We start from the raw sequence: 24,169 nt of genomic DNA on the forward strand, positions 1-24,169 counted from the left end.
ACCAAAGAAAAGGCAAAACGGTCTCATGATCTACAAGCATAGATCCCGGTAAACTGTTGTGTGGGGCTTCCAAGAGCTAGTATGAAATGGTTCCTTTTTTAACCAAAAGGAAATCAATTGGGGGGGGGTGTTTCAAATTTTTATTGTGACAATAGATATAGTCAGGTAGTAATGAAGGAGGGGAGAAACTCGCACACCGCCCTGAGCTCCTTGGAAGAAAGGCAGAGTAAAAACGAATGCATAGAAAATGTAATAAATATTGTATGTGGGATAGTGTTATGTGTGCTCTGTGGATGGATGGTGGTGTAGATTAGCATAACAATCATGCAGAAAAGCATTGCTCCATATCCTTCAAAAGGAAACAATTCAGTTATTAAAGGATGAGTTTCCTGAAGACTGGTTTTACTTAGGGCCAAGCTAGACATTACAGCATCTATGGGCCCCACCGGTGGATGCTGCTGCCTTTTTAGAGGTGAACATGGGCCATTTAAAAGTGTTATGAGTGCTGGATCCTGATGGGGACCACAGCGCAGTGAGGCCAGGCAATCTTGTGCCCCCCCACCTTTTCAAGTGTCAAAACAGCCAAGATCACCAGGTCCTGCTGTACTGTGGGCCATAGCAACATTTTTAAATGCTGTTCACCAAGTACACCTCTAGAATGGGGCAGCATCCATTGGTCAGGCCCACAGATGCTGTAACATCTAGCTTGGCCCTTAGTGTCAGGAAAGCTGATGTACAAAGGCCTCCCATTATTTTCTAGGTCATGGACAGCCATTTTATATTTTTCATGTGAAGTGTTCTGCAGCTTACAGAAATGAATCAGGATAGCCCTGTGCCAGAACTATTGGACAGTGGTGATTTCTTTTATCCTAACAAAAGGAAATGGCAGCTGATAGAATAGAGCAGAGAAGAATCCTACTGTAGAAATGGATCAAACCACCTCCCCAAATTCAGATCATTTACCTTTTTAGCTATTTGCAGCAAAACATTACTTTAAAAAAACCTATCTGTTTCAAGTATTAGTACATTCAATCAATCATTATTTTACAGTCATTTAACCAAAAATAGAACACATCTATTAAATTTGTAATTTTTAGTTATACTGAAATTGCAAAGGACTTCAGCTAGACATTGAGGCATGTAGAAACTCCTCCCAAACCCTCTGTCATTCACTACATGCACTAATCCAGCTGCTGAAGAGTCTTCATCAGAGCTCTTCAATATTCCTGCTTTGCTGGTAGAGAATTTATTTGCATTGTAAGATGGTTACATGTGGAACAGCTACTATATAAATATTTTTCAGTGGTCTCCACAAGGCTGCCGTACTGCATGAAGCAGTTGTAAGGGTGAATTCACACATTCATGTTAATCACTCAGTGAATGTAAGACCTAATGATGACTTGCACGTGTGACATAATCATTCATAACACCAAGCATCATCTTAAATATCAAGATATATCAATGTAATCAGTTCACATGAACAACAAGTGTTGAGTAATTAAGTAACAGTAATCCATCTATGAATTAGTTCTATGCTTTTGTGTTACACCTTACTGAGTATATTGACAGAGTTAAACCTTGTTTCAGTTCAATACCAAGCCATCCTTTTTAATCATTGTAATTTTAAACAAAAGCAATATAAGTCTTTCAAAAAGCTGGGACAGTTTTGAAAAATACACCCCTTCTGACTTTGAAAAAAAACAAAACAGAACTGTGCACAGTAACTTTATTTCTTCTAAATGGGAAGTGTAGATGGAACAGCAATAAAAGCAAATTTATAATTCTGTCCCTTTTCATGTTTTAAAATTGAACCTATTCATGTTGCTTTGATGAGATTCTCTGTCCTGCTTCTAGGAGTCACCAGCAGCAACCTTTTTCTGTTCTTTGATATGAAATAATAGCACATAGCCTATATAAGAGAACTTTCCTTTAATCTTCTGCCTCTTTTCCTTCTCCATTTTTTTTTTTTTTTAAGGATCTGTGAATGCACAGAGGCAGAGGGGGAAATAATTCTGCAGCTGAAAAATGAGCTCAGGGAAAAAGAGCTCAAGTTAACGGATATTCGTCTGGAGGCTCTCAGCTCAGCACACCATCTTGACCAAATCCGAGAAGCCATGAACCGCATGCAGGTCAGCTCTGTGGAACAATTGACGGAGGCATTTCTCAAAGAACTGTATCTTTAAAACTCTATTCCAGTCGCCCTTGGCTGAGCAGAAGCATGACATAGGATCAATGGAAATAATTTAGCTGAGATTTTAGTGGGATTGAAAAATAATGTAATATGTAACTAGAATTGTATCCTTAGGTTTTTGCCTGACTCTTCAAAATGTACTGTTTTGCTTAGTGTCACTTTCTCAGTTATTGGCACTGATTCCCTGTAATTGTCCTTTCCTGCACCGAAATGTAATGAAGAGATAAAATGCTCAGAAAGGTGGCTGAGAGACTTTCAGGGACTTAGAAGAATGCTGACCGCTTTAGTAAGGGGGTGCATCACATTTTCAGTACAGATGAAGGTCTTCATGGGCTCTTAACTCCTTGGCTGTGGTTCCTGCCATTTTCCATTTTGTTCTTTCCTCGTATTGTTTTGCTTTCCAACACTCAAGCCTACAAATTTGTAAACCAGTTTACAGACTCTAGACCTGTGAGCAGAGAAGTTTTATTTTGGGGAAGGCTGCTATCAGGGATTACATGTCCTGCTGTTGTTTCAAAATCTCACCCTTAATAAAGTCACACAAAGAAATTAAGGCCCCAGTCCTAATGTAGGATTGCCAGGTGACTGGAGGGAAGGGTTGAAGTGGAGACATTTAGCAAACATGATGATGTCACTTTCAGGGAAAACCTGGAAGCAATGGGGGTTTTCCCTGGAACTCACAATGCCAGTGAACTGTTTTTATTTTCTCTTGTGGCCACTTGGAGTTGTGGGCCATGGGATCTCAACGCTTGGCCACCCTGCTACACGTTCATTTATTTGGTATCTGTAAAATTAGATGAATCCAGCATTCCAATACACATTCAAGTGTGCACCCAATGTTTGCCAAAGGTCTCGCTTATTGCCTTGTGATCATATCATAGGTATAGCTGCCAATGTTTTTTTAAAGCAACAGACTGTTGTCAAATAATGAGACATTAAAAATGGTGGGAAATACCTAACAAAAAAGGGACAAATAACTGGCTCGAAGGTTACACATCTTACAATAGTTTCAGAGGGTAGCCATGTTGGTCTGCAATAGAACAGTAGGATTTGAGTCCAGTGGCACTTTAGAGTCCAACCAGATTTTCAGGGTATAAGCTTTTGAGAGACAAAGCTCCCTGCGTCAGACAAAGCATCTTACAGTAGAAGCCCCATACCAGATAGGATAAAGGCAAAAACTTTGGAAACTGGTTCAGCAATTTTCTTTGAAATCCTACAAAGCGCTCATGGGATATTAATCCTTGAAGTCACTAAGGAAAACAAAGGAGCCCTGTGGTATCACTTCAGAACAGGGTTTTTTTTAAATCACCAACCAATAGGTACAGTTTCTTCACACTGAAGACAAACCATCTTATTCGTTTTTATGTTCCAAAATCTTTATGTAACCTTAAGCCTGTCCTACATTCTGACAGAACTTCAGAAGGAAAATATTTCTTTTTGGAATCTAGGCAGCTGTTAAGATCTGTGCTTAGCTTTATGGATTGCTGTGTTAGCCCTCTCATTCTCCACAGGCTAGAGCAAATTCTGGCAACTTTAAGAGGCAGCATGGTGACCAACTAGAACTATCTCCCTCTAACTTATTTGGTTCATTTCTTAGCTCCCCTCCTGAATCATTAACAATGGGTCTCTTGCCTTTCTGTACTCTGAAAAAACATGAATGCAGAACCTTTGTAAAGGAATTATAGGTTTAGTGTTGCTGAATTTGGAATTAGGACTGTGAGGGCAGACAACCCTATATATGCCATCTGTAAAAAAAAAAAAAAAAAAAAGCAACCCAAAACAAAAAATGGACCCACAACCGTATGTCCTATCACTATATAAGGGTTTTAAATAATTAACCATGTGTGACACACACAGTTGTCTGTGATGATTGCGCATTGGGAAAGTACTCTCACTCATTTTCATGTATCCAAATAGTAATACAATGAGGATATGCAGTAGCTTATACTTCATGAAGGAGTTACATGTTTTATTCAGTCTGAATACATATTGAACAGCACTAGTGATGTTTCCATGCTATTATAGTTGACTTTGTAATCACCAAATATTGCATAGGATTCGAGTGGGAGTCCGAAATCCTTAGAGAAACTGGTTCTTCCATTACTGTATGACTAGCAATGCAACTGGATTTCTTCAGTATGGATTATTTTAGGGGTCTGCACCAATTTTTTGGCATTTTTCGGGTGTGTGTTTATTAAATCTGAAAATGTTTGAAAAATCCAGATATAACGATATAAAGCTGAAGCCAATGCATGGGTCCTGCATTTCTTTTCTTGCTGTACTAAAAAGGATATTTCCCCCTTGCTACTTGAATTAGAGTGCATTCCTGAGGTAGGGGGCTGAATCGCCTTAGGAGGCAACGTGTCTCCAATGCCAGTGTCCATGCCACTTGCATTATGTAAACTGGCACAGACGCCAGCATAGTGACACTTGCGCCAGCCTGGACGGCCGTGGCAGCACAGTCCTCAGATGCTAGTTCGGCCTCCCACTGGTGTCCTGCTGGCGTAAGTCTTCGCACCGGCGTCCCAGGAGGCATTTCAGGGGGCAGAGCTGCCAGTAGGCCAGTAGGCAGCTTCCTAATCCCTTTCAGCCCAGGAATGCCCCCTTTTGTAACAGCAGTGCTGCGCCAGCTTTTTGTTGGCTGTTCTCTATGGGGCTTTCCCCTCCTTTTTAAATTTTTTTTGGGGAGAAATGCCCCTTTCCCCCCTGAAGCAGCCATGAAACCTCTTTGGAGGTGCCGTAGCAGTGCCATGGCCACACCATCCCCAGAGGCTGCAGGTTTCAGTAATAGTTTGCCAGTATATAGTTTCACATTGCTTTGAAAACTACTGGACTTGGGCTGATAGTTTATGAATCTATAAAGTATGCCTAGTGGTTTCACTTTCCCATACTGCATCCCCCCCATTTTAAAGTATGGATTTCTTTGTGTGCTTTAAATGCTAGAATGAAATTGAGATACTGAAAGCTGAAAATGATCGCTTGAAGGCTGAGACTGGAAACAGTGGAAAGCCCGCCCGGCCATGCTCAGAGTCTTCAAGCAGCACATCTTCATCCTCTTCTCGGCAGTCTTTGGGGCTCTCTTTGAATAATTTGAATATCACTGATTCAGTTGCATCAGGTATATTGAGGCTATTTTCTTGGGGGGGTGTTATTGTACTTCTTGTGTTTTCCCACCATTGCTTATATATTCATGTGTGTGTAAGCACACACTGTGTCAAACTAAATGTACCATTTCTTAAAATGAAAGCTGGGTATTCAGAGAAGCTAGTAGATTATGGCAATAGGATCATGGCGTTACAGAAAATTATTATTGCCTGAATTAGGTGCCGGCATCAAGGTATAGAGTTCATGTTCCCCAAATCAGGCAATTCCTACAAAAGTGGTGTGTTTCATTACCAGAGAACAAAGGATATCGAACATTATAAATATACTAGGAGCCATTAACGATATAATCATATTATCACAGCTTTTGCTGATGCAGAGCTTAGAATTCCAAGTAAAATCAAATGGGTATGTTCTGCCAAGTTTGTTATGTTCGTAAATGGTGTTTGTATTTCTTTCTAGATATTTTACTGGAGGATGTTACAGATGGTACACTCCATAAAGAAGGCCAGAATGTTAAAATTATAGTCACAATAAACAAGGGCTATGGTCGATCCAAGGTATGATGACTTCCATGCTTTATTGTTATGTTCTGTATTATCTGTATGCTGCTGCTGCAACAAAAACTATAACTGTTCAACAGGGAGCATAGAGTACAGACTTTTGTCTTATCTTGTATATTTGTATCATACTGGCCATGCCACTAATTGATTATAGACTGCAAATTGTTCCAGTTTTCTTGTATGGAATTCCTGCCCATCCCTGGAAAACATGACATATCTTGCTAATTGGGAGAAAACTGTATGTCTTATCTTCTTATCTGTGTGTGTAAAGTGCCTTCAAGTCACAGCCGACTTATGGCGACCCCCTTTTGGGGTTTTCATGGCAAGAGACTAACAGAGGTGGTTTGCCAGTGCCTTCCTCTGCATAGCAACCCTGGTATTCCTTGGTGGTCTCCCAGCCAAATACTAACCAGGGCTGACTTCTTATCTACTATACATCTTACCCTTAAAACTATTTTTGAATCAAGGAATGATCAAGTTATATCCATTATGGGCTGCAGGTTCATTGGCGCCGAGAGACTTGTAATATCACAGAAAATTGCCCTTTCAGACCTTAGATCTTATGTTACAGTAAATAAAAGACTGGCCGTTTTACTCCTGCTCATATTTGTCTCTCTCTCAATACACGGCAATGCTTACAGCACGAAGATTGCTGTACTGTCATTTCCAAGAATATTTGCTTGCACAGCTGCATGATGGAATGTCCTAATTTACAGCGTATTTGAGTTCTTACAGTAGCATATCTTAGTGAATTGTATTCAGTAAATCTGGCAAAAAACATACCTTGTTAACTTTGAATTGTGAATCTCATCTTTCTTCCTCTTTTTCATGCTCTCTTCACAGGACCAAAAATTGCAAGCGTATTTGGTCGGATCTATTGGGGTCAGTGGCAAAACAAAATGGGATGTGCTAGATGGTGTAATCGGACGTCTTTTTAAGGTAAAGGGTTTTAAACATAGCTCATAGAGTTAATCCAGAAGCATGACCAAATACTGGATTTTGTTATATTTGCCTATTTATCTCCTTAATGGCAGCTATCACCAAACAAATAGGTCAAGGTTTTTTTTGTAGTAGAAGCAGCCGTGGATGAGCAGTTGGAATTAATAATGTTCCATCAAGTCACAACTGACTCATGGCGACCTCTTCTATCAGGGATTCCAGGCAAGAGATAAACCTTCCTCTGCCTAGCAACCCCAGTCTTCCTTGGTAGTCTTCTGTCCAAGTACTGACTATGGTTGACTTGCTTTGCTCCCAAGCCTGGGCTAAGGTGGGGTATCAAGCTGCTAAGTGGTGGTTCTATGAAAGCTTATATTTTGACAGTGTCTCACATCTTATTTTCATCCTGCTTTTTCTCCAAGGAGCTCAGGGATGGCTTCCATGGTTCTCCCATACTTTGTAAGAGAACTAGGGATCTTTTATTCTGAACACACAAACTTATTGTTGCCAGATTTCCCTCAGGAAGATGATAACTATGATCTGGTTTGTTTTATGCTTTCAGCTACATTTTAACTCTGGACTTAAAACAGACATGCCCCAAATTTTCTCCTTATAACATCTTTGTGGCAAAGAGAATGATTTTGAGGGGTGCACAAAGCACCCCCACATTTCCAATTTGCACTTCTTTTTGTGCCTGCTCACAGAACTTACATAACTGTTTTGTTGCTATTTCTCTTGACTTCAACAAGGATTCTCCTTTATGTGCAATCCTTCATGTACAATTCTTGCCATTCAAAGATCATGTACAATAAACATGAAACATCACGTATCTGTAGAAAACCAGATTTGGCTATGTAATGCTTGGGTTAATCTAAAGTCCCAGTGGAGGTCTGGTTCAACCAGCCATCACATTCAAGCACACATTCCATGGACAGCAATATAGTACAGGTAACATTCATACTTGGATACAAATGCTAACTTACATCAAAATTTTCATGTTGGTGAATGCTTTCTGTGTTACCATGTTGCAATGCTGTTGCATTCAGCATTGTTGTTGCTAAATGGGGCCGCAACTGCCCACACCCAACAAACATTTTCATGCCCTTCCAATTAATTCTCCATCACCAAAAATCAGGGATGTTTTTCAATGCGTCACAAACATTTTATGAATTTTCCCCTCCTCTCAATTTGACTCAGCCCTAATTTAAAATACTGTTCAATTCCTTGTTAACCCAGTTCCTTTTTATTCCTGCTGTTAATCTTATGTCATATATATTGGACATCACTTATGTTTGTTTTTGTTAATGTTATTGTTAATCTTACGTCATATATATTGGACATCACTTATGTTTGTTTTTGTTAATGTTATTGTTTCAGGAATATATTTTCCGAATAGATCCAGCTACTAGCCTTGGTTTAGGCTCCGACTGTATTGCTAGTTATTGTATAGGTGATGTCATTAGATCCCATAGCCAAGAAGTGCCTGAATTGCTGCCTTGTGGGTATCTGGTTGGGGATAATAACGTAATCACTGTGAGCCTTAAAGGTAAGATCACATTTATTTTGTGTTCCTTTCCTTTCCTCTTGTAACCAAAACGTAATTGTCCCCCCCACCACACATCATCTTTTCAGCACAATGCAGCATTCTATTCTTGCAAATAACTGAGCTTAGGTAGCGTTCTGTTTATACCAGTAAATAGACACATAGTAGTAAGTCTTATCATGCGCAGTAAGCTTCCAAAACAAGGGCTGTTACCGCATTAGGTATTCCCAGCGATTTATCAAGAGTTTGGAAATGTTATAAAAAACATCGCTTTAAAAGGGTTTTTGGATGCCATGGCTAAAAACTGGTTGGAAGACGTCTTCACAGCTAAAGGGGCCAAACAAAGTGTGAACAGTAATTTTTATAACAGTTTCAAACTCTTAATACATCAGTGGGAATACATAGAAAGTGCGAACAGTATTTTTTATAACATTTCCAAACTCTTGATACATCGCTGGGAATACCTAGTGCTGTAACAGCCATGGACAACCCAGCAGCAACTGGGACCTCATGGTGGTAGCAGACCATAAATATTAACAATCATATTCAAAGGCCGCATATTCAAAGGCCATGATGCGGCATGGTTAAATTTATTTCTTTATTTCGCTTATTTATGGCCAGCATTTTTCACTTGGACACAAGGCAGATTATAGAGAGAACAAAAATATAATACAAAACATTAGACTCCAGTGAACAATGCAGTAGGACTAGAAAAACAATATTCAAAAACAGTGCATGCAACGAGGGACATTTATGCATGGCTGTTTCCTCGTGGTAATCCCACCGACTACTTTGGGGTCTTAATTATGCTTTCATTTTCTGATTGGCAGAGGTTGCCTTGCTCTCCCCTCACGTTTTGCCTGGGTTTTCTGGATGAAGGCTTAACACAAATCCAGAAAAAGTGGGCAAAATGCGCAGAAATGTGAGGGGAGAGCAAGGTGACCTCTAATAGTTGGAAAATGCATGTATAATCAAGCCCAAGCCCCAAAGTAGTTGGTGGGATTACTGCAAGGAAACAGCCATGCATAAATGACCAATGAGAATATGATATGCTTTTGGTACAAATAGATATACATGGCTGCTGTTTCTGACTACCTTGGATTTCACCTTTTGTTCAGAGAACCATTTATTGGTGTGTAAAGTGATGTCAGGAGCCCCGTGGTGCAGAGTGTTAAGCTGCAGTACTGCAGTCAAAAGCTATGTTCATGACCTGAGTTCGATCCCGAATGAAGTTGGTTTCAGGTAGCCGGCTCAAGGTCGACTCAGCCTTCCATCCTTCTGAGGTCGGTGAAATGAGTACCCAGCTTGCTGGGGGTAAAGGGGAGATGACTGGGGAAGGCACTGGCAAACCACCCCGTAAACAAAAAAGTCTGCCTAGGAAACGTGGGGATGTGACGTCACCCCATGGGTCAGGAATGACCCAGTGCTTGCACAGGGGACCTTTACCTTTAAAGTGATTCAAACAGGAAGTATGAAGGTGGTTAGTTTCAGCCCTTAGTATTTTTTTAAAAATAATAATGTAACCTTATCAAGTGTCAATCACCACAGATTTCTGTTGTGGTGATGACTTTCCCTCCTAAATATCTAACATTAAACAAAAGAGAATTTTAATATGGGGATGAGAAGTTAGATTTCTGAATCAGCCACTTCAGCACAGGAACTTTAAATATTTCATACAGCCCACGGGGGCTTGCTATTTTGAGCATCTTCAAAAAAGACTTTTGTCTCATTTGGTGTGATCTCTCGCTTCTGCTAACCCTTGCTGCTGTCACTTTGGCCTTTTGATTTTAAATGCCTCTAACATTTCAGACGCAGTTAGTTGCCTCACTGAGTTTTTGCTTCACATTTGCTTGGATTACATTTCTCCCACTTATAAAATCATGTGGCTAAGGCACTCTGTACTGTTTTTTGCCTAAAGGGAAGTCTTTCTATGTTCACTGTATTTCTCAGAATGTATTAGAGGCCTTTGCTTAAGGTCAAGTTATCAAAAACAGCAACCAATTTCAAAAGTCCCTTCTATGAATTACTGCGTACTTCCCAGTCATGACAAAGAGTACAAGATACAGATGTTCTTCTCTTTTCTCCCCCCTCCCTTATTTCCAGGAGTAGAAGAAAACAGTTTGGACAGCTTTGTATTTGATACCTTAATTCCTAAACCAATTAGTCAACGGTACTTTAATTTACTGATGGAACATCAGAGAATTATCCTGTCAGGACCTAGTGGTACTGGGAAGACCTATTTAGCTAACAGACTCGCAGAATATGTGATAACTAAATCTGGCAGGAAAAAAACAGAAGGCTCTATTGCTACTTTTAATGTAGATCACAAATCCAGCAAGGTAAGATATAAGTAACTAAGAGCACTTAAAGCATGATGTATGATGAATCTTCAGATAGGGTTGGGCAAAAAAAATTCAGTAAATTTCGGGTTCGACTTTTTTCAGCCTGATTTTTTTCAGTAAGCCCGAAATAAGCCAAATACCCATACTAGTAAACATAAGTATTCGGCTTATTTTTGGGTTTCCTGAAAAATTCAGGCTCATTATAGTCAATGAGGATTTTTTCAAAGCTCCTGGGGGGCATTTTCGGAGGTAGAGTCCCCAAATTTGCAGCATTACTGCAAGGACTCTCATTCGATGGTCACCAAAGTTTGGTGAACTTTTGGACAAAGGTCCAATTTTATGGGTCCGCAAAGGGGTCGCCCCCATCCTGCAGGCATTTGCAAGCCGAGCTGTCCATCAGGTTCAGAAGTTCAGCATTGCCAAGGACTGGCAGAAAGAGGTGATTCCAGGCTGTTGCCTCAAAGTCTGAGCTCTACCTTTGTTTCTGGGTCACTTTGCATGATGCCCATGCAAATTAGCTTCCAAATGGAGGGAAAAGGCTTAAATGCAAAAGAAATAAGGCATGGAAAACATTTTTTCTGGTGGCAAATGATATCCTGTGAGCAGTCCTTTATTGTGGTCATGAAAAATCTGATTCAACGAGATGGTCACCGTGTGGGGAAATAAAGCCTCTACTCTGGGCAACCTTCTTTTGGAAAGCAGGTTTTCATGGTGGTGGTATTGGAGCCGACCACGGCGGCTGTCTGAAGGAGATTGCTCATCTACGTGGATGAAGAAATCTCCTTTGGAAGCCTGGTGGATTGCAGTTCTCTGGCTCTTTTTAGTTGGGGGGGGTATATATCCCTCCAGATGGGACTGGGTGAGCCCCATCTTTTAAATAACCCTATCTCAAAAGGGTCCCAACTATGGGGCCCTAACAAAACCAGTCAAAAAAGGGAAGAAAAAGGGGAGAAAGCACAGAGCCATGCCTCTGAGCAAAGGTGAATAACCAAACTCGAAAAGCTAAATAACTCTTCTTCTTTTAAAAGAGGTATCTGATGATAACCCAAGGCACAGTAGTCAAGTAGGCTTGATCAGCAACACAAACCTTGGCTTTACATACAAACAGATGGATGCACATAATCAGGTTCCCCCCACAGCTGCTTTTAGATGACAAAGGAAATTGATTTTTTCTTTCATCTTGCCCAGAACATATATATATATTTCTTTCTTTTTTACTCTTGGGGTAGAAGCCAATATACTCTGCTCTGCAAAACAAGCCTGTTGCCTATCTGCTAATTATTCTCTTCCCTTGCCCCCTCCCTCCATTGCCAGCCAAAACAGAAACTTAAATATAGCGTGGGGAGGGTAAACTAAAAGCAGAAGGCAGCCACAGAAATTGTGCTTCCAGGCCATATTTGTCCTAGTTGATTTTTGTCCATTCAGATTAGTTATCCTTCCAAGACCAGAGAACAAGGTGAGCACAGCCTATTCCTTAATCAGTTGTTATCAAATGCACATCCCTAGCAATGATCCCATTGTGTGGAATTTGTTCCAAACAGTGTAGTTTATTGTTTCCTGCTGGTTGTTGTGTTTTGTTGTATGTGTACATTACTTCGGTGACTGTTCAAAAAGCACCCTATATAAACTGAAACAACACCAGAAATAACAGTAAAGTTTGCAGACCTGTCCGTCCTGCCAGAGCTTCCCACCTTGCTCCCTGGAGTGAGGTCCTGCATGATGTAGTGAAGGTCTGGAGAAAAGTCTTGATGGGCCAGATATGACCAATGGGCCGTGCTTTTGGAAGTCTGCATTATTATAACATGCTCCTTTCTGGAATAGAGAGTTCAGCTTTGATGGTCTTCTGGTTCTTCCTTACATTATGATTCTAATGTCTTAATTCAAACATTGGTCAAAGAGGGTGTGTAAATACAACTGTTTCTGTTTTACTGCATTTATTCTTCTTTTCTTTTGAGGACTTACAACAGTACCTTGCTAATCTGGCTGAACAGTGCAGTGCTGATAACAGTAGTGTGGATCTTCCTATAGTTATAATTCTTGACAACCTCCATCATGTTGGTTCTTTGAGTGACATCTTCAATGGTTTCCTTAACTGCAAATATAACAAATGGTAGGTGAGCTCTTTACTTCACACTGAGATAGTTTGAACAAAAGTCATTGGTGCAATAGCTGCAGATAGTGAAATGAAATTCTATACCGTCATTCCTCAGTCAATTGTGGCAAACCATTTGAATATCATACTTCATTTAGAAACATGTCTAATGCCATTATTAATGAGTTACCCATTCACTGTGTTTCATTGTGAGTGCTGTTTATGATCTTTAAGGAAACAGAGGAAACTGATTACATTTAAACCAAAAATTTAGGACAATAGTAATGGTCATGGATGGAGAGGGCTGCCTTACCTGAACTTAGAGGCTTTCTCCTTGATGTTAGTTGGGGACCAGCCAGTGGAGACACTTGCTACTCAGCTGTTCAGCAGTCCCCTGCCCTTCAGGTGCTTGCTGGCTGTTGGACAGCTGTAGCACAGGGAAGGCAAGATAATGCTATTCCAGCACCTGCACTCAGCTTCACCCCCTGCCTGGGGGAAGGAGACAGATTACTTCTGGCAAGGCTTAAGAGGAAACCAACAAGGCTTACACAGAAGGCAGCCAGGCCTATGAACAGGGCAGGAGGGGAGGCCAATGAATACAGTCTGGTTCTGGCTCCTAAGCAAGAAAGAAGCAAAGCCAGAGGATGCAAGATAGTGAAAATCCCTCCTCTAACTGGGGCCAATGAAGGCAACCCGGCAGAGTTGGCTGGTTGTAGCCTTCAAGGGCAGGGGCTGGGATTTAACAGCTATGCATCCGAAGCAAAGACCGTGTTCCCTACCATACTGGGCTGAAACCTACCATGAGAGCAATAGAATCAAGCACTTTACCATATTGCTTTAAACCATTTTTATATGTAACACTGTGTTATCCCTTGTAGCACTTAAGCTTAATATTAGTCTCTTATTGTAGATACAGCCCTTATAAATGTCAATAAATACTGAAAAAATCTTATACACGTAACTGTTGCTTATCCTATTTAGTGACTCAGAGAAACAACTACAGCTTTTATTCTAGCTAAGGCCTTGTAAAACAGTCATGCTAGCTGGAAGGATGTGAAATTTAGCAGCAGCCGCTGGCTGCAGGAATGATGTATGGCTCACATCCATTTCAGATATAAAACCAAGATGAAAGAGAGAAAGGGATGGGGCAATATACTGGCAGCAGTGAGAAAAGGTGAGAATGTTAGGTATATGTCGAAAATAAATGTGTGCAGAAATTTCTCAAATCTATTCAACACAGACCAATCCTATTTGAAATATAAATGTACAGAGCATAATAATGTTATATAAACATGAGAACTTTATAAAGCTGTATCTGTTTTTTTTCTTTAGTCCATATATTATTGGAACCATGAACCAGGGAATTTCATCTTCCCCTAACCTGGAGTTACATCAAAATTTCAGGTAAATATTCTTCTTTGTGTTTAAAACTTACCTGGAGGCCTTAGATCAGCGGTGGGGAACCTTTTTTCCACCAAGGGCCATTTGGATATTTATAACATCATTTGCGGGCCATACAAAATTATCGACTTAAAAATTAGCCAACCAAGCCACACGGCCCGGGTGGGCAAGTGATAACACCGTTTCTTGGGTGGTCCTAGCAGCTCCATAGCTAATGACTCTTCTGCAAGGGGGGAAAAGGGTTCCTTTTCTCTGCAAAACAAACTCACATTTGCCTTGAATAGGAGCTATTCCTGTCCACGGGAGGGGGCGGACCGCCAGTCTTAGATCCTTCTGAGCTTGAGATCTGCCAGGACCCATGAAGGGCCAGACCAAATGATTTCGCGGGCCTTAAACGGCCCCCGGGCCTGATGTTCCCCATCCCTGCCTTAGATGGTCAACATAATGTGTGCTCTGTGTCCTATAAAGGTGGGACGTTATAGGACTTTTGCCAGTGATAGCACCCCCTTCCTTGTTACCCTTCCAAGGAAGGTCAAGGGGCTGCTGTTTCAATGCACCTTTGATCTGGTAATAGGCAACAATTAATGACTTAGACATTTATTTGCCCTGTTAATTTCGGTTCTGGTGTACATTCAGGACAAATTATTATGGCTTGTTAGTTACACTAAGTACCCAGTTAGGATGGAAAGCTTTAAAAAACTAAACAATGATCAAACATGCATTTTGACATGTTCAGGCATTTTGTTTAAATGTGTAATAACTGAATGGCAGTGTATATATATGTTCCAATGTGGGCATGCAGCTCAGGAAGCACCATCTATATAGACAGTGTAAAACAACAACATGTCAAGTGGCCATTTGTATGGAATAATTTGACCTTTGCAAAAGTCAGTCAAGGTTTCTTTCCACCTCATTTATCAGGCACTCTGGTGGTACAAATGGTTGTTCACTCTATCACAGTTGTGTGAGTGATTTCCATTAGTTTAGGATGCTAGGGCCGAAAAGGTCACTTTTGAAGCGCTTTTTTCTGGGTTGGATAAAACATCGTATAACAAGTATATTAATATTTAATTCAATTTTCCTTTATCACTTACACCATCACTGAAACTGAAGGACATCCTATGTGATGTGAGGCAGAAAGATAAAGACTGTCCTCCTGAGGCAGATACGTAGGCTATCTAGTTCCACAGGATTTTCATTGATGATGCCCATGCCAAGGCCAGAGGGAAGGTCAACTCCTGCTATTAATTCCTAACTTCTTATAGTGCATTGTCTAGAACACATAGGTTTTATTAAGTCTCATAGGAGACATCAAACCATATCTTCCATGTAATTACCTATTCATCTAAAGCCCTCTCGTTAGTGTGGCAATGATTGCCATAGGTTGATTATGTAGTATGTAAAACTGCACTTCTTTTTGTTTGTCTTAAATCTCCTGTCTGACATCAATTTAGTGAATGGCATATACCCTCGATGGCTGCAAACTTGGAAGGCTTTAAGAGGGAAGTGGACAGGTTCATGGAGGACAGGGCTATCCATGGCTAATAGAATGAATACTAGTCATGATGCATACCTATTATCTAGTATAAGAGGAGCATGCCTGTTATATTAGGTACTGTAGAACACAGGCAGGATGTTGCTGCAGTCAGTTGTCTGTGGGCTTCCTAGAGGCACCTGGTTGGCCACTGTGTGAACAGACTTGATGGGCCTTGGTCTGATCCAGCATGGCTTTTATTATGTTCTTATGTTTGTATTTTGAATCCATTCATTTCATTGATTCCTTCCCTGCCTAGGTGGGTGTTGTGCGCTAATCACACAGAACCCATTAAAGGGTTCTTATCCAGGTATTTGAGAAGGAAACTGATTGAGACAGAAATAGAGCGGAATGTCCGCAATAACGACCTCATCAGAATTATTGACTGGATTCCCAAAACGTGGCATCATCTCAACAGCTTTTTAGAAACGCACAGTTCTTCTGATGTAACCATTGGTGAGTCTACTCTTCAATCAATAACGCAAATTGAGGGTTAAAGTTTGAATCTAAGTCTTACTGTGAGTCCACTAAATTGGAGTCAATCTAATCAACAGCTGACCTTTTGTATCCATAATGAAAACCTCTGGGAGTTGGTTGGATTAGAATTTACATTTGCAAACTTGACAGCACTATTATACCACTATAAATAAAATGTTCCCGCTAAAACTAAATAAAGACACAAACCACTTACTCATCTTCCCTTACTACAGTGCTGAGTCTTCTTGCTTCCTTTGTATCTTTCCTTGTTGCATTTTTTTCATTCTTAGTATAAATACTGTCAGGCAAGCCTTTCTACCAGGCCTGTGGGATTCTAGTTTCTCCCTCTCTTCGCTGTGTATACCTTCTGTGTATATTTCAACTATTTACCATGCTTACTCGTGACTGCATATTTTCTCTTAGAAATGGGTCTCTAAAGATGTTCAAACAAAAAACCGCAGCCACTGATGTGGGAATAGAACCAAGAGACAGCCTTTTATTTCAAGACTACGCTGCTTATTTGATCTGTATTTGTGTACTACAGTGAAGACTGATGAAACCATTCAGCTGATCTTGGTTAATAAGATGTCATCTCCTATAAACCATACTTTAAGCAGTTTAATTATAATGTTTCTCATTGGTATAGAAATTTAAATTCTAGGACCATTCTGGTCTTCCTTAGCATTCAGCTGCTTCTAACCCTTGGCTACTCTTTCCTTCTGGATGGCAAATAACTAACACTGCATCCACACATAGTTGGATATTGAGCTGTTGAACTATAGCAGACATAAGCAGCTGGGTTGCTTTGTTCACACAAGAAAAACATGTGGTGAATGACTGGTATAGTGCAATGGTAGTTCAATATCCAACTAGGTGTGAATGCAGCATAAGACATTGGCAGCCAGAGGGGCTTTGACCTCACTGAGGAAATAGACCCATTGTGACATCAGAAGAATAGATCAGAAGAATGACCTCAGAAGACAGAGGGTTCAGAGGCCCAGAACATGGTTGCAAGTATGTTGAGATACAGGGACGTGGAACGGAGGTTGAATTAATCATTTCTATATCTATTCAATAGGAGAGAGAACTGCAAAAATTCTCCCTGTGCATTTTGCTAAATATTTCCAAATGGCCCCAAATTACTACGTACCCATAGGCAGCTGGCAGCACAGACATGCAAGTCAGATAACATTCCACATAACTGTTTGCAATATGGCAAGCCTTGTTTTCAGATGAAATGTATTATCCCCACAAAGGTAAACAAAGGTTAACTGGAACCCATAGAAGAAATCGATTTTTATAAAAGCACAATCCAAATCGCTATATCACAGACACTGAAAATAATGCTGTATATTATGAATGCAATTTTTACCAGCGTACAGATAATGAAGAGCCATCCTACTATATATTTCACTCACTGATTTTTCATTCTTATGTGTGTTTTATGCTATGAGTGTGTAATGTATCAAATGTTCCTCTCAGGTCCACGCCTTTTTTTGCCCTGCCCTATGGATGTGGACAGTTCCAGAGTATGGTTTACAGATCTCTGGAATTATTCCTTAGTACCATATATTATGGAAGCTGTGAGAGAAGGCCTTCAGGTAGGATTTGTGGACTGATGCAGACCAAGTCTGGTGTCAGTGGCTTTTACTATTACACATGCAAGACTATTTTCAAAAATGTGTCCAACTATCTACAAAGTTTATGCAAAGTTTCAGTTTACATTATTTATTTATTTATGAAGGAAAGAGAATATGACACATTCTTGGTTTATGGCAGAGAGATGCTGGTATATAAGCCTATCCATGTTAAGTTGTCATGTGTGGAGAAATTATTATCCCCTGCTTAATTTATAACCCATGGGTTGGCGCCTAACTATTTTTCATCTTGTTTCCCCCTCAGTCCCCCTCCTCACTGCAGCCCATGTTTCACATGGCTTTTTCCCATACAGGTCCCATGATCCTCAGCATAGCCTTTTTTGGTGGTCAAAAGGTGTTCCTCCTCCCTCTGTCACCAATGTAAAAGAGAAATTTGGATGAGAAAAATGACAGAATCATTCCTAGCCTGCAGTTGCCCCCACCCCATTCCACCTCACAGGGTAACAAGAGAAACAGTGGTGCAGTGCAGAGGAGCAGGAAAATTGATTGGGGTGGGGGTGGCAGCAATAACAAAGTTGCCTTCAGGACTTCCTAAAACACCATTTGTGGTTGAAAGAGATCCTTTAATTTCTCTGCTGTACTCGGGCAGATTGTGAAGAACAAATGGTCCATGAAAAGGCCTCTGCCCCCATGCCCATCACAGCCCCCTCCCCCATATGAGGGTGACTGGGAGAAAAAGGCACCACACAGCTTGTCCAAGGGGCATTGCCTCTGTTGTGCAAGGCTTGGTCATGTGTTTGGTATGGGGCTTGGCTAGTCTTCACTTAGCAAAGGAGGCATTGGTCTAGCCAAGCTGGGTTGGGCTCAACTGTGCACTTGCTTCCCCACACAGGAGGGGGAAAGGGCTGCCTGTCATTTGGGGCTTAGGTGGCTGGGGGGGGGGGAGAGAAAAAATGCTCAAGTAAGAGGTGCTCAATTAATACAAAAATGTTCAGGTAATATCTAGTCCATCCCTGGCTGTATTAAATAATAATATATTTGAAGATTATTCAAGTGAAATGTTCTTCTTTTTTATTTTTGGGTGGGCTGTTAGATGTATGGAAAACGAGCACCTTGGGAAGATCCCTCCAAATGGATTGCAGAAACCTGCCCCTGGAGCTCCCTGCAGCATGATTGGTCATCCTTACTTCAGATAAGACCTGAAGATGTTGGATATGAAGGTTATGCATCTGCCAAAGAAGGAACCACTTCAAAGCACATTCCACAGACCGAGTCAGAAGGAGATCCCTTGGTAAATGAAAGATAGTTATTTTTCTTCTGATACTTTCTATATCATCCTTGCTAACCACTTCATAAGTACCAGAGTGAAATACTTGGCTGATTATTTGGAATCACTATGGAAAATTGAGTCTACTTGCCTCCTTGGGTTACACATTTGCTTGGCTCTCCATTGGATAGGTACTCTGCCTCTTATTCCTATCACTTCTACTTTCTAGTGCCAGGCTGAATAGGAGATAATCCTCTGCCACATCACTTTATAGCTTCCTTTCCACCAGTGTCTTTCCCTTCACACCCTGTCAGTGCTTTGAGTTCCCTGTCTTTAGACCTCTGCCTACCCTGTACTCAACTCACAAGGCCCAGCCTTGTGGCTGTTCATTATTTGATTATCATTCATGTTATGACTGGGGTTAAATGGCCCCAACTATGTCTCAGTCTGTCTTATGCAGTTCCCAACATTCTACCCCTCTCTCTTAACATCCCAGCATACTTTAGAGTAATTGAGAAATGAATTGTAGAATGGGCTATGCCCAGATTAGAGCAGGACTAGTTCATGATGGTTGACATCACAAGGAGTTTGGAACAGATTTAGTTTCCATGCTAATTGTGCCCTGGAGTGCACGTCAGTAATTTTGGTTGCAGGCAGATTGCTCCTATTAATTCCTATGGGCAAGGGAAAAGTGCTGCCCTTAAAGAAAGCCCAAGTAGTGTTTGGTGGGAGAGGTCCAAGAATATATTGGAATGGGAAGAGAGAGGCAGCAGTTGTGGGGGAAGGGGGAGAGAGAGGGATGGACTGGCCAGTGAAGCAGAGCACACATTGGAGGAATGATGGGAATGGAGCACCAGAACAGTGTTGTGGGGAGAGAGGGAAAACCAAGGGGAGATAATAGACAGACAGAATGGTGTAGTGGGTAAGGTGTCAGACTAGGACCTGGGAAACCCAGATTCAAATCCCCACTAGTGCCATGGAAGCTTGCTGGGTGACCTTGAACCATCACACATGCTCAGCCCTGACCCTGGCTAGTATTTGGATGAGAGACCCCCAATGAATACCAGAGTCGTGATAAGGATGCCAGCCACCTCCGAACGTCTCTTGCCTTGTAAACCCTACAGGGTTGCCATAAGTCATCTTGGGGCATAGGAGGGATAAGGTGAAGTGAAGAGATGGGGCAAGTGGCTGGAAGACTCTCTTCGTCCCAGTCTCCACTTGTGACACTGAACATGCTTTTTCCTAGTAATATATAAACAAGACTATGTTATGCAACTCCATGTGCTGTTAGCAGCCACACACAGCAAGGTTCTGTCTAGATGGGAGAGCTGTAAAACAATGTTGATCTATTAAGACCTGAATGCATTTGCTAAGTTGCTCAAGTAAACTATCTTGCTTTCTCCATGTGCATTTTTGGTAGGGGAAACTGTAGCCCTTTCATATGAAATGACTGCAGCATTTTAAAATGCTGTCAGTGTTAGATCAGTTCCCTGAATACTGTTGCAAGAGGGGATACTTTATAAATACCAGCTCTAATTATAGTCATTTTAGGCACAGAGCCTCTTAGGACTCCCCGGGGTTCTCAGTGTTAAGTAAGATGTGCTTGAAGGCTCCTCTGGAAGCCAGCCTCACAGCTGTGCTGTGCTCCTTTGCCTTGCCAAGGTCAGCTCCTGGACAGCAGATGGTGCTCTTGTATTCAGCAGCTGACTTCAGCCCACTCCAATCACCTCTCTCCTGTCTCTAAGGCAGCAGAGATGTACACGCAACAGTCATTCTCATTCTCTCTCCCCTACCAAAAGCAAAGGCTTTTTTTTTTTTTACCTTGCTTAGGCTGAGCATAACCTTTGGCATTGGGGAAATGCATTTGGGGGCTGAACTTTTGAGTCCTGGCTCAGATCAAGAGCTCACTGCCCCTTACATCCCTCTGGACCTTTGCTTTTTTTTTTTTTCTTCCAAAGAAAGATTTTCCTTGGAGGAGCAATCTCTGTCAGTTGTGATTTCCGAAGCACTGTGCCATCGCCAGCCCCGCTGCGAAGTGCTCGCTCTATCCTTCTTGGCCGTTACGTGGCTCAGTCTGTGAGATTGATTTCAGTGAGAGCAACAGAGCCGCTGTTGCATTCACTCACACAGCAATGACACAAGCCTCTCCTCCTCCTGTCTTTCTCAGATGAATATGCTCATGAGGCTCAAAGAAGCCGCCAGCTACTCAAGCGCGCAGAGCTGCGACAGTGATACTGCCAGTCACCACGACGACATTCTGGACTCCTCGCTTGAATCCACTCTCTAGAGGGGGCTGGGCCTGGTTAGAGGATGCTGGTAAAGGCTATTCCCCCCAAACCGCTGCCAGTATTGAAGCGGCAAGTAAGGGTGGCTCGAGCGAAAGGGGGGGTGTATGCTTTGTCGTATTTAGGCGGGTGACTTAACTCTGGAAAGTCAGGAAAGCAAATCGAAACGGAAAGCTTGAACTAGTTTAATTTCAAGAGGTTTCACTATCAGTGGAGCTGAGTGAGACTCCATCCATCAACTGGAAAGGGCCGGGGAGAGGGGCAGCTAAGCAGATTGCACATCTGTTAGCCAAACTGGAATTGCTCTGGGTTGTTGGGTTTTTTTCCCTTCCTGTCTCAAAGTTTACAGTGCGAGTCTTTTATTTTGCATTTCAATTTACTCCAAGGTGCTGCATTAGTGGTCTTCTTGATCCTCCTCCTCTCACCTCCATAGTGCCCCCGTGGCTCTGATTACAGATCTCCAGTAGTGTTTGCATTGTACGCTGCTGCCCATTCCAAAATGAGTCGGATAACAGTGAGAGTAAACTCGATAAGCACAAACAGTATTGTGCAATTGCCAGGAAAAGCGCTACTGTGATATGCTGGATAAGTGCCAAGTTGATACTGACCTGCCATGTCTACAGCGATGTGGTCCACCAAGGTTTCTGGGTTTTTGTGTACAGATCATCTGTTTTATATATACAAGTTGTTTTTAACCACAAGGGTATTTTTAGACACCTGCCCGCCTCTTAACAAGGGTTTTCTTTTTTTACCAATTCTTATCCAACACTGACAAAAGGCTTTCTTAGGGCTTTGTTTGTTTTGAGCCTTTTCAGTGGAGTATAAAAAGAGAACATTTCCTATGGTGCTGTCTCACTGCCTTAAAGACCAATTTCTAGAACAGTTTTACTGTTGGTTTAATTTGTTAAACCATTGATCATTTACACTGTTTTCTTTCTTCATTGACTAACGAGAGAGCATCAGTGAACACAGTAGCCTCATGTCTGTATGTCATGGTTTTTTAATGAAGTGGCTAGAAGAACGAACTATTGATATAGAGATATAGATAGATTATATAGTATTTTTTATCTTGTGTGAATAGGTAGGTTACCATCTAAAATGTTCAAGTGACCCAGAAGCCACTCCCAAGTAACGATGTTTTAAGAAAAACATTCGAGGCAGTCGGCTCACGTCCATTTGGTCCGATGGAAAAGAGCATATTCCAAAAGAGATGTTTTGAAATCTTATCCAGCAAAGCTGGGTACACTTGATGCAGCATGAGCACAAACATTTCTTTATTTTTCCCTCTCCTCTTTTCTTCCCCACCCCCTAGTTTGTAGCATGTTGTTTTGATCGCAATTGTTGTACATGAAGAAATTCAGCATTAAAGAACACTGACACAGTGATGTCCACTGTGGAAGAGAGAAAAATTTATACTGTAAAAGGGGAAGGGGTGGTGGTTTTGCACAGTCTGCTGGGGGAGGGTATATTGTAAATTTACAAAAAAAAAAAAGCCTTGCACAAATGAAAGCAAACAAACAGGAGCAACAACAAATAAGAAATTGTATTTTATCCAGTTGGTGTTACGAGATGTTTCATTTACTGAGATGACCTCTATGTTACATCCAATCCAGAACTCAAAATGTACAGTCTGTTTTCTTTTTTTTTAAACCGGGTGTGTTTGTCTTGCGGTTAGAAATATTATGACTATGCAGGAGTTATCGTGCTAAAGTCACCATGTTTCAGTTTACATTACGAAGCTAATATATCTTAGAAAACAACGAACAATTGAAGTGCATCTGTCCTGGCAGGCTGCACCAGATTGAATGAAAACTGATCAGAGTAATTAGAAATGTCAGTTCAAAAGTAATCGAAGGGCTATGGCATTGTGTAGACATGCATTTAACACTTTGGGCCACAATCCTGAAACCATTTCTTGGATTATGCCCAGTTCGTTGCAGTGGGGTGTGCACCAGTGGAATGCTTTGAGGAGCAAGTTATCCAAGAAATATCTTCAGTACATGTAATTGGTGCTACTAATTCCTGTAACCATCTTGTGGCTATCTACTTTATAAAACAAAGAAACCAATGCAGTTTTCCTTGCTGCATCACCAAATCTATAGGTCCCCTGCACGGTGCTACTGCCCTACTTTAAAAAAAAAAAACCAACTCTGATTTTATGCACATAGAATATTGTTGGACAGATGTCAGCCACCAAATCTGTTATTGCTGAACATGCCACTCTGTCAAATTACTAAAGGAACAGCTTCTCTTTAGTATATATGTGGTCTAAAACAACAAACTCATTAATTCCTGCCATTTTTGAAACACACACACATAAAAACTTTTATGTATGTACCACAGAATACAACTTTCCTGCAATACATCTCAGTGAGTCCACCTAGTTTACAACTTTAAAATTTGTTTGTGAAACATTTGTCTGTATACATTTTATATTTTGTACATTTTTGATGTAACATATCATGTAAATAGACAGACACAGTGAGATAAATCATCTGAAAAGTTTTGTAGTCTTTGTAAAGCCCGAATAATAATAATAAGTATTTGGTGTCATCAGACTTAACTGGATGATGTATTTTCTATTGATTTATTGTTCTTCTAGCTTGTAAACCAGCTTGCATATATTTTTTGCAGGTGTGCACACTGTATCTGTCTAAATTATTACTTTGCCATTAAAGTGGAATTATTTATTGACCATGAGTCTGGTGTCTTTGCATTTAGAGGAAGAGTATGATTGGCAGTAAAAGATGCATATTGGCTAATGTGGCTTCAGAAACAGCTTGATTTACGTAGGTCACATTCAGACTCTAGTTCTAGTTACCCTGACATTTATTTAAG

General features: G+C 41.0%; 1 protein-coding gene across 1 annotated transcript in view; it reads left to right on the top strand.

Annotated features, from left to right (window-relative positions):
- Positions 1 to 21,395, top strand: part of NAV3 (neuron navigator 3) — a 406,649-nt gene extending 385,254 nt beyond the window's left edge. Inside the window, exons 28-39 of the mRNA XM_056847749.1 lie at positions 1,976 to 2,129; positions 5,135 to 5,309; positions 5,756 to 5,853; positions 6,700 to 6,795; positions 8,170 to 8,338; positions 10,439 to 10,674; positions 12,633 to 12,787; positions 14,102 to 14,173; positions 15,964 to 16,160; positions 17,664 to 17,782; positions 18,873 to 19,070; positions 21,214 to 21,395. Coding sequence (XP_056703727.1) covers positions 1,976 to 2,129; positions 5,135 to 5,309; positions 5,756 to 5,853; positions 6,700 to 6,795; positions 8,170 to 8,338; positions 10,439 to 10,674; positions 12,633 to 12,787; positions 14,102 to 14,173; positions 15,964 to 16,160; positions 17,664 to 17,782; positions 18,873 to 19,070; positions 21,214 to 21,333 — 1,789 coding nt within the window. The 3' untranslated portion in view covers positions 21,334 to 21,395. The remainder of the gene's footprint in view (positions 1 to 1,975; positions 2,130 to 5,134; positions 5,310 to 5,755; positions 5,854 to 6,699; positions 6,796 to 8,169; positions 8,339 to 10,438; positions 10,675 to 12,632; positions 12,788 to 14,101; positions 14,174 to 15,963; positions 16,161 to 17,663; positions 17,783 to 18,872; positions 19,071 to 21,213) is intronic.
- The last annotated feature ends 2,774 nt before the right edge of the window (positions 21,396 to 24,169 follow it).

Source organism: Euleptes europaea, chromosome 3 (genome assembly GCF_029931775.1).
Source record: "Euleptes europaea isolate rEulEur1 chromosome 3, rEulEur1.hap1, whole genome shotgun sequence".
NCBI lineage: Eukaryota > Metazoa > Chordata > Lepidosauria > Squamata > Sphaerodactylidae > Euleptes > Euleptes europaea.